The 18,215-nt window shown below is 41.6% G+C and overlaps 1 protein-coding gene across 6 annotated transcripts; it reads left to right on the forward strand.

The window, feature by feature from the left end:
- The first annotated feature begins 2,843 nt into the window (after window positions 1–2,843).
- YPEL5 (yippee like 5) lies at window positions 2,844–17,474 on the forward strand. Of its 6 annotated transcripts, none has more exons than XM_086323615.1 (4): window positions 2,844–2,935; window positions 10,003–10,082; window positions 13,895–14,059; window positions 15,531–17,474. In XM_086323615.1, the coding sequence occupies exons 3-4, from the start codon at window positions 13,919–13,921 to the stop codon at window positions 15,753–15,755; spliced, it is 366 nt and encodes a 121-aa protein (XP_086179741.1). In that variant the 5' UTR covers window positions 2,844–2,935; window positions 10,003–10,082; window positions 13,895–13,918; the 3' UTR covers window positions 15,756–17,474. The 6 variants fall into 6 exon arrangements, with proteins under 6 accessions (XP_086179741.1, XP_086179740.1, XP_086179743.1 ...); XM_086323613.1 differs by lacking the exon at window positions 2,844–2,935 and adding an exon at window positions 3,844–3,994; XM_086323614.1 differs by lacking the exon at window positions 10,003–10,082.
- Window positions 17,475–18,215: the final 741 nt, after the last annotated feature.

Genomic DNA, 18,215 nt, shown 5'->3' on the forward strand with positions numbered 1-18,215 from the left:
AACAAAGAAATATCAAATCTCTCAAATTTTCTTTTTATTTCTCTTCCATATTTGTTATATTATCTTCAATGGTAAATTCTTTATTTCTAAAGGGCAGGCCACCATCAGCTCAGACCCATCAGGTTTTACCCTAAATCAACTTCTAAACCTGGGGATTTCCCTGGTGGTCTAGCGGTTAAGAATCTGCCTTGCAATGCAGAGGATGCAATTTCAATCCCTAGTCGGGAAACTAAGATCACACACACTACAGGGCAACTGAGCCCACGCTGAGCCCACACTCTAGAGCCTGTGCACCACAACTAGAAGGTCTGCACACTGCAACAAAAATCCTGAATGATGCAACCTAGATCCTGTGTGCCATAACTAAGACCATATGCAATCAAATAAATAAATACTAAATCTCAACCACCCTATACCTAGCAATAGAAAATCATCACCCTACCAATCACCTAGAATAAAACTTCTGGCTTATCTTTGAAAATACTATCCTTAGAATGCCTACATACAATCATTTCATTCTGTGTAGCCATTCTTATTAAAGTTAAAACCTGCTCCTTCAGTTCTATTCCTATCTGCTCTCCTTTCGTCATATTTGGATTCTAACTCTGCACATCACCAACACCTAATCTTTCTAAAATTGGTTTTAATCATTCTTTCATAAGTTTATAAATATTGTATCCAATATGTCTATTTGGGGACCTTGGTTAAGTTGGTTAATATGCCTCAGTTTATTTAGCTGTAAAATGGGGATGATAGCAGTACCTACCTCTTTGGGTTGTTATGAACAATGAGCTAATTTTAAAGTACTTGGAATAGGAAGTGCTTTATATGTATTTGTTAAATTAATAATTACCTTTCCCATTGTTTTACCTGGTACTTACACTGCTCACTTTGAGAAAAACTCATTCCTTGGGGTTTAAGCATTGTACGTATGTCCTTTTCAAATGATTCTATTCAGAAATATTTGAGCAATACTTTATCAATGAATTCAGGTTCTAAAAAATATTTTTAATAGCAAAAGATGGAAAGGAACCTACTTGTCTATAAGTAGAAAAAGTAATGTTTAATAAAAAATGAAGTCCTACTATGAAAAACTATGGAGACAAATTTGTAGATGAAAGATACATTTGACATGGAAGGATGGCCATAACACACTGAGTGAAAAAGGCAAGTTAAGGAATAAGAGATGCAATGTACTTTCCTGCACATTCTTTTCAGGAAGAATACACAGCTACATATGAAGCTTTAAGCAGAGGACAGAAGTCTCTGTTATGAAATGAGATAGTATGACCTTCTTACAAAGAACATGTGTTGATTTTGTAATTAATACTAAGTAAAAACAAATTAATGAGAAAAAACATTAGAAGTTTAAATTTTCCTCATCTCATAAAAAGCTCACTTATCAAAACACCTTTTGCCTTTAATTTTCAGGTTTTTATCTGAACTGAAGGAAAATACTGGTGAGTTTTGGGGCTTGGTGAGGAATCAAATGCTAGGATTTACTAAAACCTCTGTCCCACTATAGATAGCTTTAAGCACCTCGGAGATTAGTCTCAGATGTTACTGCTTGTTACCTAAGAAAGAGGCATCGTCAAACATTTCTACTTTATCCTGAAGGTCATCCAAAAACCATTAAAATAATTACCTCGGAAATTCTAATTTAATGCGAGACAAAACTTTCCATCTTAAGCATTGATGAGGATTAAGGGAATTCAATCCCTTTCAACAAACAAATCTCCAAACTCTCTGAGGGGGAAACTCTTCAAGTAGAAGAGTCTGAATTTTCTCATCTTTTGCATAATCGCTTCCACCACCAAGAAAGAACTCTGCTGCTGCTGCTAAGTCATTTCAGTCGTGTCCGACTCTGTGCGACCCCATAGACGGCAGCCCACCAGGCTCCCCCGTCCCTGGGATTCTCCAGGCAAGAGCACTGAGTGGGTTGCCATTTCCTTCTCCAATGCATGAAAGTGAAAAGTGAAAATGAAGTCGCTCAGTCGTGTCCGACTCTGCGACCCCATGGACTGCAGCCCACCAGGCTCCTCCGTCCATGGGATTTTCCAGGCAAGAGTACTGGAGTGGGGTGCCATCGCCTTCTCGAAGAAAGAACTAAGGTAGTTGTAAATAAAGTTCAGCCACACTTGGAAAAATCCTTTCTTCAGGAGTTCCTGTATGCCCACACTTAAAGGTTTGGGGTTTATAAGTAAAACGTGGCCTACTATAAGGGCAAGAAAGAGTAAACAATCTCATAAAAATTAATTACATGGTGCATTTAAGCTATCTGGGTACCTGCTTGGCCTAGAAAAACAGTCTGTTTTCATTTGTCATCACTAGGCTTCAGGAAACTAGGCCCTAGCCACCACCTGGTGACGCTGATGACGCGGGATGTCGCACAGCTGCCTCTGTTAGAAAGACTGGGCAGTCTCCTTTAAGAAGCTGACTCACGTGGACGCTATGTTGTGTGCTCTCAGCTGGGAAGAGGGGTGGATCTTAGGTCTCTCCACATTGGCTGCCTCGGGAGAGTGGGCAGACTTAGCCTCTTTGATTGGCTGTCCGGGTCCTGGGTGTTGGATCAGGGGCGGGGCGAGCTGCAGGGAGATTGCCCCGGGTCTTGCGGCTTCTGAGAGGGGTGGGCCTCGACGCAGACTGGAACGGCAGTGGGGGAGGGTGCGCCAGAGAAGGGGCGGGGCCTAGCGGAAGGGGCAGGATACCCGGGGGAGGGCGGGGCCTAGAAATGAAAGGCGTTCTGGGCCAACCCGGAGAGCCGACAGTTCGAAGGGCGGAGCTACACCGGCTGATTGACGTTGAGGCCAAACCAGGGAGAGGCGGGGCCAAGGCCAGGGCCTGACTAAACCTGAAGACTCTGGTGGCTAAGGGGCTTCATCCCAGCTGAGAAGCGAAGAGCCGCAGGCGGCCGCCGACTTCACAGCCGCTCGGGGTGAGTATGGCGGGCGGGGACTGGGTTCGGGGCCGGGTAGGGGCTGAGGCTCCCCTCCGGATCGGAGGCTTCGAAACACTCTGGGATCGGCCCAGGGCTGGGGGCCCAGGCAGGAAGTGCCTCTTCCTCGCCGCGCTCCCTTGGGGGTCCTAGCGCGGCCGACCCTCGCCCCTCAGGGCGGGCCCTGGTGCCGGGGCTGCGGACTGACGAGCTGGCCTGTTTCCTCTTTGTGAGGCCCAGGCGCGGCGGCCGCCGTCGGCCCGCCCCCGCCGCGCAACCCGGGCGACTGGCGCGATCGCAACAGCCGCGACCCTCAGCTCGGCTCCCGCGCCCTCCAGCCCCGGCGCAGCCTCGGAGGCCCTGCACGTCGCGGCCGGGGCCTCAGGCCCCCGGTCCGCCGGCAGTTTGGCTGGCGACCCCACAGCCCCGGCTGCCCCGCCCCCACGGTCCGCGTCCCCGCCGCAGCGTCGGGGGCGCGCCCCGGACTCCGCAGCGCGGAGGTCGCCGCGGGGGCCACGAAGTGAAGTCTAAACTCTGAAATATGCGGCCGTAATAACGCCACGGCGTGGGCCGTCCTTCAAAAGGGCCACATCCTCAGTCGGCTGGCACTTGCCACCGGCGGGGTGGCTGTGGTGGCTTTTGTTTGCTGTCCCGCAAAGGCTGGATGCCCGCCACCCTGCCCTCCTGCGCCCCAGGAGACCCCGGACCGAGGGAGGGGCCCCCGCCCGCTGGACTGGAGGGCGTGGCGCGACTGTTGGGCGGCCGTCGGGCGACCCGGGCCGCGGGGCGGCCCGCTCAGCTGTTTCCGGCCCCTGTTTGTTGTGCGGGAGGAGGCTGGGCCGGGCCGCGCCGCGCTCGGGCCCCGTCTCCTCCCGATTGGCCCGCGGCGTCACGTGCCGGCAATCAGCTGGGGCCAGCCGGGGCTTCGGGGCCTGGGCGGCTGCGGCTGTTCACACCCGGCGCCGGGATCGCCTGCGGTCCCCACGGCGAGCTGCATCCTTCCTCTCCTCGTTGGTAGGGCGGTAGGCACGCTCTGGCTCGTTTATTCTGCAATTGTAGGTAGGACAATGAATGTTGAGGACAGCGGAAGCTGGAAAACTGAACTACTACAAAGATCTGTTTTATCCCGACATTTACTAGTCTTCTGTTTCAGGGAGGGTCTGGGAAGGTGAACAGCTCATTTATTTTTAAATTTTTTCTGTTTACAGAGCCCTGTTGGTAGTCTGAGGATTTTTATTGCAGATCTCCTTGACAGATGGAAAACAAAGTAATCTTCAGGCTGGCCTTGTGTTTTCGGAAAGTTAGACTTGCTAGTGAAATAACTGAGGATAATAGAGTATTAGCTAACTTTGCGCAGTCGCACATACAGTGTAGCTGCTGTGTTCCAACAGAGATGACCCAAAATGTATGCAGTGTATCCAGGGTACATATTTGCCAGATGCGAAGTGTCTTGGTGTAATCTTTTTCTAGAAGTTTGTTGCATACTTGTGTGTTAGATGAGAAGGAAATTGCAAAGAAATTGCCAACTTTTCTCTAGAAACTAATCATTTTTAGTAAAAAGGCATAGGGAAATGAAGGGTAACAGTTAAATATTAGTAATTTATGAAATGAGTGTTATGAGAATTCAAAAATGGGACAATGAGACTGAAATAGGAAGGGTTCTATAAAGTGGATTGGTATTGATTAGACCTAGAAAATGAGGCTTTGGATTGCTTTTGGGCAAACAGAGGCTTAGGAGAGAAAAAAAGGCCTGGAGGCTTTACAAATAGAAAGTGGAGCTAAAAGAATTTTGTACTTTGTACTAGAAAGGGAAAGTCGCTTAGAAGTGTCTGGCTCTTTGCGAGCCCATGGACTGTATTTGGAATTCTCCAGGCCAGAATAGTAGAGCGGGTAGCCTTTTCCTTCTCCAGGGAATCTTCCCAACTCAGAAATGTAGCCTTTCCCTTCTCCAGGGGATCTTCCCAACTCGGGAATAGAACCCACATCTCCCTCATTGCCAGCGGATTCTTTACCAGCAGAGCTACAAGGGAATCCAGAGAATACTGGAGCCTATCCCTTCTCCAAGGGATCTTCCCAACCCAGGATTCGAACTGGGGTCTCCTGCATTGTAGGTGGATTCCTTATCAACGGAGCTATCAGGGAAGCCCTCTGGAGAAGGGAAAGGCTACCCACTCCAGTATTCTGACCTGGAGAATTTCATGGACTGTATAGTCCATGGGGTTGCAAAGAGTGGTACACAACTAAGCGACTTTGACTTTTGTACTAGAATACCAAGCAAATGTCATGCTCTTTGGAAGTGACCAGTGTCTTCCTTTAGCACATTCTTGCCCAGCTCAAGGCCCAATACAGGCCTGCTGCTTTGGTGGGGGGTGGGGGGGAGCATGTTTTAAGTTTATATCTGGCAGCCATCTTATCTATAGGAGAGCATGTTGATGAAATGTGCTCAAGTAAGTTATTTAACTCTATACAGGAACCTAAATTGGATTTTAACAACATACAAAATACATGTTGCTACATCTGAAATATCTGGTTGGATCCTTGAGGACCTTTGCCTAGGTTTAGTTGCCTTTGCTTTATTTAAGTGGTAGGAGAGGATAAAAAAAGGTTTAGAAAATAAAAAAGGAAGGGAAATAAGGCCAAAATTAAGTCTAAATGTGAGATTAAACTAGCTACTACCCTCCAAAAAACAGTCCATGAGATGGGAAGCTAGTCCTAAATATTGAGATGTGAAGATAGTCCTACTAAGTATAATCCTGCGGAGAGTATCATTTTAGGTTTCATAGTGCCTAAATGGTTGTATAAACCAGTATCAGTTTCTCTGGTAATCCTGTGTAGTAATGGTGGTGGTGTAGGAACTGAAAGTTAGCTGTGACATGAAACTTGTTACTTCACACGTGAATCTGGAAACCAGACAGTTGAATTATACTCCAGTCCATCCAGTTAGAGACTTTTTTGACTCATGGTATTGCATCACAACAGAGTAGAGAGATCCTAAGTTTGTCTTGCCAAAAACTGTTTTGGGGAGATTACTAACTCAGATTGTTTAGCTGACTCACCGAGTTACATGACTAGTCTTATTTTTAAGTTATGACTAAACAGAATTGTAGAAACATAATAAACTTGGAAAACGTTTAACAACAAGGCATTATTTAGAGAGCAAAAAATATATATATGTTACTGTCAAATGAAGACCTGATGCCACAACTAGAACGTCATTTGAAACAGCAAAGTAAACTGGTCACGTTTTATAAGAGAACTAGAGGAAAGCACAGCTTGTTTCACCAAAACCTTGGCTTGGTGGATATTTTGTACAAAAATTGGAGAATTGGTTTTATGGATCAATTTATTATTTTCTCTTGTAGGTTTTCAATAGAACTTATCATAAATCAGTATGAAATAATTGATGAGATTACAGTAGAAAAAGTGTTAATTATAGTAATCAGCCAAGGGCTGTCTTTGGGTTTTGTTCCTTTTGTTTTGGAGAGCAAGGAGACTGAAAACTAGATATACCAGCTTGTTTTCGCAGGTTTCCATTTTAGCCAGACTTTTGCAACATACAGCCTCTCCTGGAAGGGCAGATTCCTTAACCCTTTCTGCTCTAGGCTTCTGCACACTCAGGTCCCTGGAGGACAGTCTTTGCATCTTGCATTTGCCCACCAACTCCTAGGGTAGTGGAAAAGCCCCTCTTACCTGTTCAGTGATAGAGTTGGGTGGAGTGTGTGTTCTGTTGCCTGTGGCAATGCCCTGAGGAAATAATTTAAAAACAAACAAACAAACACAAAGTCTGTGAACTGGGTGTTTTCTCTAAGAACTCTTAGAGATCCCTCCCTGGTATTTTTAGGGCTGGGAAGTGTGATTCCTCCTCCTGTGAATTCTGCTTGCCAGGATTGAATCTGAACTGGATTATTAGTTACAGGGAGGGCAAGTGCCTATTTTAAGACCTAGAATTATGATACTAAGAATTTGAGATGCTTCAGAAGTTTCTAGCTTTCCTTCTGCATGTCATTTCTGTCACTTGGTCACTTAGCTTTGCCATGGTTAACAAGAAATGAAGCTAGTTAATTGTTGATTTTATTTTCTTTTTGAAACCTTGCTTTCTTCATCTGTAATAGAGGGAGGTTAGGGTGGAGAATGTTGAAAAAGATAATCTAGTTTTACTAAATTTACCTTTATTTAGCATTTATTGTGTGCCAGGCACTGTTCTCAGTGTAGTGCCATTTAATTTCCACAACTCAGAGATGAATACTGATACCACCGTTTTATTGATAAAGAAACTGAGGTGAAGATACCTTATCCAAAGTTTACACAACTTTAAGCAGTGGAGCTAAGATTTGAACCCAGAGTTCCAGTATTTGGGATACATTGTTTAAATCCTGGGGGTGGAGAGAGGAGGAGGCAGCAGCTGGTTATACTATCTGTTTTTATAATCTATGTATTATTGATCTTCAACATGCTGAACTTGCTACAGAAAGTTGAAGACCTTAGTTAGAAAACCCATGAGGAAAATGGGAGTGCGATTAAATTGATTGTGTCAAATATTCCTGTTGATCCTTAAACCTGAATGCCAACCAAGTTTCCTTTTTTTCTAAGATTGCCTGCTTTCTAAATGAAGAGCTCTTTTGCTGTCTGAACAGGTTTTTCAACAAGGGTCAGTGCATTTTCTTTCAAGGGCCAGATGGTGAATATTGTGAACTTTGTGGGCCGTAAGGTTTCAGTAGCAACTACTCAAACTCTGCCATTATACTGAAAGAGCAGCCAAGTATCAACAAATGGGTCTGGCTGTGTTCCAATAAAATTTTATGTATGGTCACTGAAATGTGAATTTCATGTAATTTTCATGTGTCACAAAAATATTCTTTTGGTGTTTCTTCCCCAACCATCTTAAGATATAAAAAGCATTCTTATGTTGCGAGCCATATAAAAACAGGTGGTGAACTGATTATTGCCTATAGGCCTTAGTTTTCTGACCCTTGCTTTTAAAGAAAATATTCAGCAATAAGCCAGACTAATGAACAAGGTATCATATTTGTTAGTGTGTATATGTGTGTGTGATGTGTAAATCAGCACCAGTGGTGAAGAAGTGAAATTTGAAATTAATGCAGTACCATTTACATTAGCATTCCCCCAAGATGAAATATTTAGATATAAATCTAACAATGTGTACAAGATCTATGTGAGGAAGAATATAAAACTAATGAATGAACTCAAGAACAACTAAATAAATGGAAAGAATTTGTGTGTTCATGGATAGGAAGACTATATGTTGTCAAGATGTCCTTTCTTCCAACTTGTTCTGTAGATTTGGTACAGTCAAAATTCAAGCAAGTTACTTTGTGAATATCTCAACAAATTGATTCTAAAGTTTCTATAGAGAACAGAAGACCCAGGAGAGGCAACACAATATGGAAGGAGAAGAATTAAGTCAGAAGACTGACACTACCCAACTTAGTATAGAAAGACTTAGTATAGAAAGAAAGTGAAAGCCACTCAGTTGTGTCTTACTCTTTGCGATCCCAAGGATTATACAGTCCATGGAATTATCCAGGCCAGAATACTGGAGTGGGAGTCTTTCCCTTCTCCAGGGGATCTTCCCAACCCAGGGATGGAACCAAGGTCTCTCGCTTCACATGCGGATTCTTTAGCAGCTGAGCCACAAGGGAAGCCCAACTTCAAGACTTAGTATATATCTACAGTAATCAAGACAGTATGGTGTTGGTGAAGGAATAGACAAATAGATCAATGGAACAGAATAGAGAGCCCAGAAACAGGCCCACATATATATGGTCAACTGATCTTTAACAGAGAACCAAAGGTTTGTCAGAATTTTGGTTATAAACTTGAACTTCAACACTGATTACAAAACACACATTACTTAAGCACAGTAAGTGCTCTCAGAATCAACAGAGAACATTAGTCATCTGTGAAAGCAGCTCACTCTTAAGATATTTTACAAATGTGTGACTGAAAATACTGTTACTCTTCTAAGTCCAAGCTAGGTGATCCTGGGAAGTAATTTGGGTTTTTTTAAATTAATTATTTATTTTTAAACATTTTATATTGGGGTATAGCCAATTAACAATGCCGTGATCATTTCAGGTATACAGTGAAGGAACTCAGCAATACATATACACGTATCTATTCTCCCCCAAACCCACCTTCGATTCAGGCTGGCACATAACACTGAGCAGAGTTCCATGTGCTATATAACAAGTCTTTGTTATCCATTTTAAACATAGCAGTGTGTACATGACCTGGGAAATAATTTGGATGTAAAAACAATTAGAAGGAGATTGATTGTGGAAGGGTTTGTGGGGATTTGGGGAGATGATGAAAATATTCTAAAAAGCTGGTTTGTGGTGATGGTAGCACAATTTTGTAATTTACTAAAAATCATTCATTTGTACACAACAGTGGCCAAATTTTATGTCAATTATTCCTTTAAGAAAATTGTTTTTAAAGAATGAGCTATATACTATCCTGTCAGGTAAAAAGTTTCTGACAGGATAAGCTGTGTATAAGCTCTTAGAAAGGGGTGTCTGAAGTACATGCCTTTTATAAGTACATAAGGCTGAAGTACCTTACTTTCATAGCTCTAGAAGTGATGAGAATGTGAACTAAGTTATTGATGAAGAATGAGGAAGAAAGACCTTGAAAAGTGATTTAGGAGGACTTCTCAATTTTGCAGTTTCTTAAAGAAGTTGCCAGGGTTTCTAGTTTAGGAGAGGGATTAGAGTTGCCACCAGCAAAGTTAGGGAATGTAGGCGGCTCAGCATGGAGGCAGGAGAGGTGTGTGAGAAATCTGAGGAAGAAAGACTGAATTTGGCTGTCTCTTCTGGTCACTAGAGAGTAAGTGGGGCTAAAAGAACTGGAGCAGAATTTAGTTCAGATCCTAGTTTGGCCAGTTTCATAAAGTTACAGCCTTTGTCTTCCTCTACAAAAGTAGGATACTACATACTTACTAAGAAATTGTTAAGGTTGAATGTGATACGTGAAGTACTGAATGCAGTGTCCCATATGATGTTGATACTAAATATCAAGTCTCAGACAGAGTTCAATATATTGCCTAGGTCCAGAGAAACCTCGGAGAAGGCAATGGCACCCCACTCCAGTACTCTTACCTGGAAAATCCCATGGACGGAGGAGCCTGGTAGGTTGCAGTCCATGGGGTTGCTGAGAGCCGGACACAATTGAGCGACTTAACTTTTCACTTCCATAAATTGGAGAAGGAAATGGCAACCCACTCCAGTGTTCTTGCCTGGAGAATCCCAGGGACGGGGGAGCCTGGTGGGCTTCCGTCTCTGGGGTTGCACAGAGTCGGACACAACTGAAGCGACTTAGCAGCAGCAGCAGCAGCAGAGAAACCTAATTCAGGTGTTTTGCCATAGCTTTTAAATGACCTTCCCCTTCTGTGGAGCAGTGCCAGTGTGCTTGCCGTCAGTCTCCTGAGTATGCACGGGGGAAATGAACGGTAGGTTGCACTCCTAGCCTGGTGAGGTGAAGGCCTAGCACATGAAATTCAATGGCCTGCGAAGGTTTTTCTGTGTTCCAGAGACCTTTGACAGCAAGTGGTGTTTTGCTCACTTCTGATAGATTCTCTGGCATTGTAGCTTTTCTCTTTTGGCAAATGAGAACTACATTTTACAGTTCTATGTACATATATAGAACTCTATACATGGCACCCACAACTAGGAATAGGGAGTCTGTATAGATATTTTTGGTCTTGTAATGAATCATGTAACTGAATTCAGTAAAAATAGTTGGGTAAAAGTTAAAAATAGTCTGAATTTGAAGCAAGAAAGAGAAAGCATGATGTTAAATCTATTTACCCCATTTAGAAATCGTTTTCCTGTATCCAGTAGTGAGCAAATGGTCACAGCTGTTAATACTGAACCAAAGATAGAATGATACAGGCAGAAGGTATAGGGAGAGTTTGTTTCGAAGTTCAGAATGTGTTCCTCAGTAGTATTGCATCTGCTATCAGTCAAGTCAAAAATATCTGGTTATTCCTGAATTATTGTTGAAGTAACTTAGATGAATATTATATTTAAAAGTTTGAAGAAACATTGGCTTGAAAATAACAGTTCTCAGAAGCCCAAGCTGGAGGATAAATGACCACACAAATACTAATTTTTAGAGAAATAAAGACTGAGGAGTATGTCTTCAGAGGTGTTACCATAAAACCCTGCTGGTGATTCCTTTCTGTAAATGACTGGTAGTAAGAAACATGACCCAGATCAGCTACTCACAGGGTCATTGGATGCTTAATTTGGATTAGGAGTCATAAACTCAGATGTCTCACAGGTGAAGTAATTATGTGGCACAAAATAGATAAAAAGCAAATGAAATGGCCTTGTGGGAAGTGTTGAAGGCACCTCTCAACTCTAGCCAGTTGTTGCCATATAAGAATATATGTCCTGTGTTGCCAGCTCTCCCCATTGTTTAAAAAGAAAGGCTCAAAACAGGCTGTTAATGAAATCTCTCAAATTTTAAATGATTCTCAACTGTTTTTTATTAAAAATTAAAAACCCTGGGCCAAATTGAACACTAATGTTTTGGTGTGGGAAGGGTTGTTTTGTTCACTGCAGTGTTCCTATGCCATCAAATGAATTCAGCCAGCAGGCCTCAGATTTGGACCCTTTGAGCTTTGTGTAACAAATACTGTGTTCTTAGGCATCTGGGAAAATTAATGCTATCCTAAAGACTAAAACAATAGGCAGCAAGTCTTTTATTGTCATTTTAAGTCTTATGTTTTTACCCAGGGTTTATTCGTTGACACTCTTGTTTACTAGCTATAAATTGTAGTATATTTACTATTTGTTTTTCACTACTTATTAAACTTTCATATAGTATTTAGTGGGAGTCATAATTATCTTGGTGACAGAAATGTCACATTTCTGATGACATTAAAACTGCCTTATGGCTGAAGTTGACAGATGTTAGAAGGAATGGAATTTTCTTTTTAATTTGTAATGGAATTTCCCCAAGTTTAAGATGACACTGGATTGCACATGGATTCTACATTTTTCTTTTCTGTAGCAGCAGCTGTATCAGCTCTGCATGGCGTTTTAAAGACAAATAATATTAAATATTTGAAACACAGAAGCTGATCACTACACAAAGGAATAAATTCTTTTTAAAATGAAAAGCTACAGTGTATTCTTGATTATACCTGCTGCTGCTAAGTCGCTTCAGTCATGTCCGACTCTGTGCGACCCCATAGACAGAAGCCCACCAGGCTCCCCCATCCCTGGGATTCTCCAGGCAAGAACACTGGAGTGGGTTGCCATTTCCTTCTCCAATGCATGAAAGTGAAAAGTGAAAGGGAAGTCGCTCAGTCGTGTCCGACCCCCATGGACTGCAGGCTCCTCCATCCATGGGATTTTCCAGGCAAGAGTACTGGAGTGGGGTGCCATTGCCTTCTCCTAGATCTCTAAAAATGTGCTGTTTTGGGAGATAACTGCAGTGAATCAACTTTACTTCCCAGGTGGCTCAGATGGTAAAGTGTCTGTCTACAATGTGGGAGACCCAGGTTCGATCCCTGGGTAGGGAAGATCCCCCGGAGAAGGAAATGGCAGTCTACTCCAGTACTATTGCCTGGAAAATCCCATGGACGGAGGAGCCTGGTAGGCTACAGTCCATGGGGTTACAAAAGAGTCGGACACAACTGAGCGACTTCACTTTAAAATACTGGAGTGTGATTATCCTTGTTTCAGAAATTGGATTCAGAGCTTTTTTCCCAATGTTTCAGCACTTCTGTGATTTATTGAATCAAAAGACTTTCTTAAATATAGTAAGTTACATAGTAACAGTTCATCTTGCTCCTCTCTGTTCTTATTTTCCTAGCCTTATGCCAGCCTAGACCATCTTGTATGTCCTCTTCTTAGAGGAGTCAGTGTTAGAGTAATGGAAAAAATTTGGCTTTGACTTGAGTGAACCATATTCTGATTATGATTTTCTGTACTTGAAAGCTGTGTGACCTTTGACCAGTTAGTAACCTTGAATAATCTATGAACTGGAGGCAACAACCTCACAGAGTTGTTGTGGATTTTGAAATAAGTAAAGCTTCTCTGGTGGCTTGGTGATAAAGAGTGCGCCTGCCAATGCAGGAGATGCAGGTTCAATCCCTGGATCAGGAAGATCCTCTGGAGAAGGAAATGACAACCCACTCCAGTGTTCTTGCCTGGGAGATCCCATGGACAGAGGAGCCTGGTGGCCTACAGCCCATGGGGTTACAAAAGAGTCGGACACGACTTAACGACTGAACAGCAACAACAGAGCACCTAGTATAGTGCTCCACAGACTCAAACTTACCAATTTAGTGCCATCACCCTACATGGTTGTTGATGCACCTGATGACCAGAGAAACAGGCACCCCATGCTCTCAAACCAGGTTACACACTCTTGTCCCATAAGTCTTTTCTCAAATTACAGATACTCAGAATATATACTTGTTAGTTGCTCAGTTGTGTCCAACTCTTCGCGGTCCCATGGACTATAGCCCACCAGGCTCCTCTGTCCATGGGATTCTCCAGGCAAGAATAACTGGAGTGGGTTGCCATTTCCTTCTCCAGAATGTATACTTAACTCTGTGCTAAACCTTTTTCCTCACCTCTCTGCTGGTGTTTCTCATCATTTGGTTTGATATTGCACACTGTCTTCTTGTCTTTTTCATATCAAAAGAGAAGGGATATTCTTTGGCCTTCCTAGTGAGAATATTTACTTCCTTGACTCGTTGCTTCTGAAGTGTTCTTAGCTTGAGTTTGCCTATTTGTTTGGTCCATGTGTGAACTTTGGATCCTTTCATTCAGAGTCAGCTATTTCATGTATTGAAATGATTTCGTGTATTGTATGAAGAGATCATATATGTGTATATAAATGGTTCTCTGTGACACCACCAAGTAGATCCTAACAAGTTAAAAAATCATAATGTATTTCTTGTCCTTTTTTATCTGTTCCCAGGTTTTTAGAGCTTCAGCTATAAAAATGGGCAGGATTTTCCTTGATCATATCGGTGGTACCCGTCTGTTTTCCTGTGCAAACTGTGATACGATCCTGACCAACCGTTCAGAACTCATCTCTACTCGGTTCACAGGCGCCACTGGCAGAGCATTTCTTTTTAACAAGGTTTGTGGGGAAAACTGATTTCATTTCCTCACTGGGTTCAGTGGATATATTTGATAGCAATACCAGAATACCCCTCAGAGCGTGGAGATGCCAAGAAGATTCCGAATGAGAGCTGCACTCCATAGAAATTGCCTGCTAGTTTGTCTTTGGGACTTCAGGAAAGCATTACTAGGCTGTGATTTTTAGGCTGGAGAGTTTTAAGGACTATGTTATGATAAGGGTGGTCTCCATTGCTTCAGGAGACACTCAGGGTAAGAATGTGGTAGTGACTTCACAGACTGTCAAGAGGCTGAAACACCCCCATAGCACTAATTTACCCTTACAGGGAGATAGCTGCATTAAGCTGTTGTAGTTTGACAGTGCAAGTGAATAAGGATCATCTAACTAACTTCCTGCTCTAATTTACCAATCATCGTTCTGATTATGATTTGGCTAATAGGTTTGTTAACCGAAGTGTTTCCTGACTTACAGATTAATGTATAGTCTGCCTTTTTCTCTCATTTCTGGCTTGCTTTCAAATTGGTTGATGTGATTCTGCCTCCTGGAGTCTAATGGGTACTAGCAAAGTTGAATTTCTAGATATTCCAAATATCCTTGAACTACAGAACTAGTCCAAGGTACTGTTCTTAGATATTCAACCTAAACTTCCCCAGGGGACACCCCTCTGTACCATTTAGAAACAAGTATTTTCTCTGAAAGAATTGATAGTGTATATACATCTTGGTCTTTATTTAGGTATAGAGCAGGGGTTGGCACACCATGGCAGGCTGGCTGTTTTTGTAAGTAAAATTTAATGAACCACAACCATGTTTACTCATCTGTGTATTATCTATGGCTGCTTTTGTGCTACCACAGCAGAACTTAATAGCTATAACAAAGACCAGATAGCCCTTTTCAAAGCCAAAAATATCTGGCTCTTTACAGAAAAATTAAGCATGGAGGATTATTGGAATCCTCCATGTTCAGAGTCATTGGAAATTCTTCCATAGATTCTTTGAACCCACTTGAAAACCATATATTAAAACCTACCCCCAGTCTGTTAGTAGATAAAATTGTTTCAGAAACAGATTTTTACAAACTTTATGGAATACCTGTTGTATACTAGGTTCGTCTGTATTGGTAGCCTTGTCTACACTCATCATTGAATGGTTAATTATAACAGTTGGACCAAGACCTACATTTTATGACTCCAAGTTAAGGACTCTTCACTATAACACAGAAGTGTAACTAATGTGTATAAATAGGGTGACTTAGAATAATACATGATTGCATTACATATCCAGTTCAGTTCAGGTATTTACCTGTCCCAGCAGTTTGTCAAAATAGCTCTTGGAAAGTGTGTTGCAGGTTTGACAGACAACTGCTATTTGCTTTTCTGACGTTGCTGTTCTTTCACCAACAAAAATATTGTGTACCATGTTTGGCAGATAACTTACATGCCTTTGCAATTTTGTTTTCATGTGTTTCTTAGGTAGTTAACCTACAGTATAGTGAAGTTCAAGATCGGGTCATGCTCACTGGCCGCCACATGGTTCGAGATGTGAGCTGCAAAAACTGCAATAGCAAACTGGGATGGATCTATGAGTTTGCCACTGAAGACAGCCAGCGTTATAAGGAAGGTCGTGTGATCCTGGAACGCGCTCTAGTTCGAGAAAGTGAGGGCTTTGAGGAGCATGTACCATCTGATAACTCTTGAAGAAAAAGAGAGAAATCCATCTTTTCCCAGGTCTCCTTCACTGAAAACAAAAATCTACTTACATACACTGTCACCTTAGCATCAGAGTCGGATTCATGAACTGCGGAACAAGAGGTTGTGAGAATCTATGATGGAACCTTCCTTTCTTTCCTTTTTTTTTTTAATTTTCTATTTTCCATCCAACAGCAGTGTGTAGAGAGAATATTATGCAGATGCCGTTTTTTTTTTTTTTCCCCCTGTGTTTACATCTTGAGGCAGAATAGTCTATCTGCAGCTACATGGTGGGCTATGTGAGGAAAAAAATCTGGGCTATTAAGAGTGAAAAGTATTTTATGTAAATTTTGAAAGGAAAGTGTGTCAAGAGCATGATTTTTAAATTTATTTGGGCTTCATTTTAAGACTTTTTAAAAAAACCCAGTTATTTCACTTGATTTGCTAGCTTCAGAGAAGAGATCCGAATTTGTGACCAGCGCTAAAGGTTCAGTGTTAGTATTGCTTGTGCTGGCCATTGTGCCATATTCTTGTTGGAGATGAACCGTAGCATCAGAGCCCATTCTTCCTTGTCAGTCTTGACCCAAAGATGTCACCATTCCTAGTTATTTGTCACCACATAATTGGTGTTGATTGGAAACTTTTCCTGATATGGGGCAGAACTGCTTGGTTGTCTTTTCCATGTAACTTAAGCATAGTAATATAAATAAAGTAATAGTTGGATGTTTTTGGTCCTGTGTTGCTTTTAAAATCACCTTTCAAAAGAGCAGAGTATTTGATAAGTAATTGTCATAGTAGTGTTTCTTTTCATCTCTTAAACTAAATTGACTGTATATAAGATACTTCTTTGTTTAAATTAAAGCATACTGTTTAAATCCACAGTATTGCATTTAGAAAACAACTGAACAGAATGTCCATGTGCATTCATGCAGAAAGCATTTCTTCTGCATGTGTTTTAAACGGAGGGAAGTGAAGCAGCCTATCTTTTTAATAATAATAAGCATTTCAGCATATCCTTTTCAGTTTTGCATTGATTTTGACAAGTCTGTAGAGCCTGATAGTTACATCAAAGGATTTAGATCTCCTAGCCTTATTTTCTCAGATCTTCCCTCAGAAGTTTAGGTGTTGAAATCAAAACTGTACTTGGTCCCTTCAAGTTGATAGGGATCAAATTTGACTCAGGGGGTTATTTGAGCCCAAAATTTACAGCATTAAGAAGTATTAAAGTGTAAATGTTTCTTTATCCAAACCATTTCTAGGTATTTTAGTATTTGTTAAATGGCATTAAAATTGACTAAATACTTCAATGAATGAATGAATGGCTGTTTGCTCAATTTCTAGGTTCTATAGTGGTGAATGTTATGATTAAAAATATACTCTCTGTCTGAAGATGCAATTTGTCCTAAATTAATTGGCAAAATCATCCTGTCATTTGATACTAGAAGTGACTTCTGAGTACAGTTAGGATTTTCTCTCATTTGCCTTTGGGCTCTTGGTTAGAGGCATATGTCTCTTGATTTGGTAGGTGTATAATAGTGCATTTGAGATATGTGGACACAAATTCTTCTCTTTCCTTCACCATGGACTACATCTTCAAGCATTAAGAAACAGCATTGATTCCCATTCATTTCCATACTGGCCTTTGATTATATGCAGACTGCTAGTAGCATGCCTTACCTATAGCACTATGTGCATTTGCTGTCACAATAAAGGATATTTTGTCTTGCATTGGTGCAAAACTGCTACTTATTTTCCACTGATCTTTTTTTCTAGTGATCATCTTAATTTTAATCTATGAACACGTACATCATACCTTTGAGTAGCTATTGCTTTTTTCAGTAGGCAGTGATAAGGTGACATTATGGTTTAGTTAATTCTACCTAATCTACAACTGGAAATATTGAATTTACCAACATTAACTTCTCTGAGATTATTTTTGCCTCAGACACTAACAACTATAGTTTTAGTGTATATGAACAAACAAAAGTGTCATAGCACCAGGTTAACTTTAGGTGACTGTACCAGGTACCCTAGCCCGATTCTCTCTGCCCTTCCTTTGGTGGGGAAAAAAAAAAAAGCAAAAACAAAGAGCAACGTGGAGGATCCAGTCAGATTGGATTGTGTACAGAAAAGTAAGCACACTGTTGCCTTGAGATGGGAAACCGCTATTGGGAATGATTTTGCTGTGGGAAGGGAAAGGTTAACCAGATACAGGTGAGTATACTATATAATGAGTGGCTTACTGAAGTGTGAATACATCCTAAAGTGAGTATTCCAGGTTTAAAATTTTTAGTAATTATGTAATAATTTAAGTTACAATTGTGAGTGGCTATTTTGATACTGGAGGAAAAAATAGCTATACCGTTAACTTTTCTAAATTACATATTCATAAAGGTCATATGGGGTGTTTAAATGCAGAGTCTGGGGCCTGGCCTAGGCCTGTATCAATTCACAGGTAATTTTTGATCA

Source organism: Bos grunniens, chromosome 11, assembly GCF_055505025.1.
Source record: "Bos grunniens cultivar Pamir isolate PY7600 chromosome 11, Bosgru_T2T1.0, whole genome shotgun sequence".
Classification (NCBI taxonomy): Eukaryota; Metazoa; Chordata; class Mammalia; order Artiodactyla; family Bovidae; genus Bos; species Bos grunniens.

What these genes read in the sequence shown, in the direction of transcription:
- YPEL5 (XM_086323615.1), top strand. Translation starts at nt 13,919, where the DNA reads ATGGGCAGGATTTTCCTTGATCATATCGGTGGTACCCGTCTGTTTTCC. An exon ending in GAGCATTTCTTTTTAACAAG is followed by an intron (nt 14,060 to 15,530) that starts GTTTGTGGGGAA and finishes TGTGTTTCTTAG; the next exon opens with GTAGTTAACCTACAGTATAG.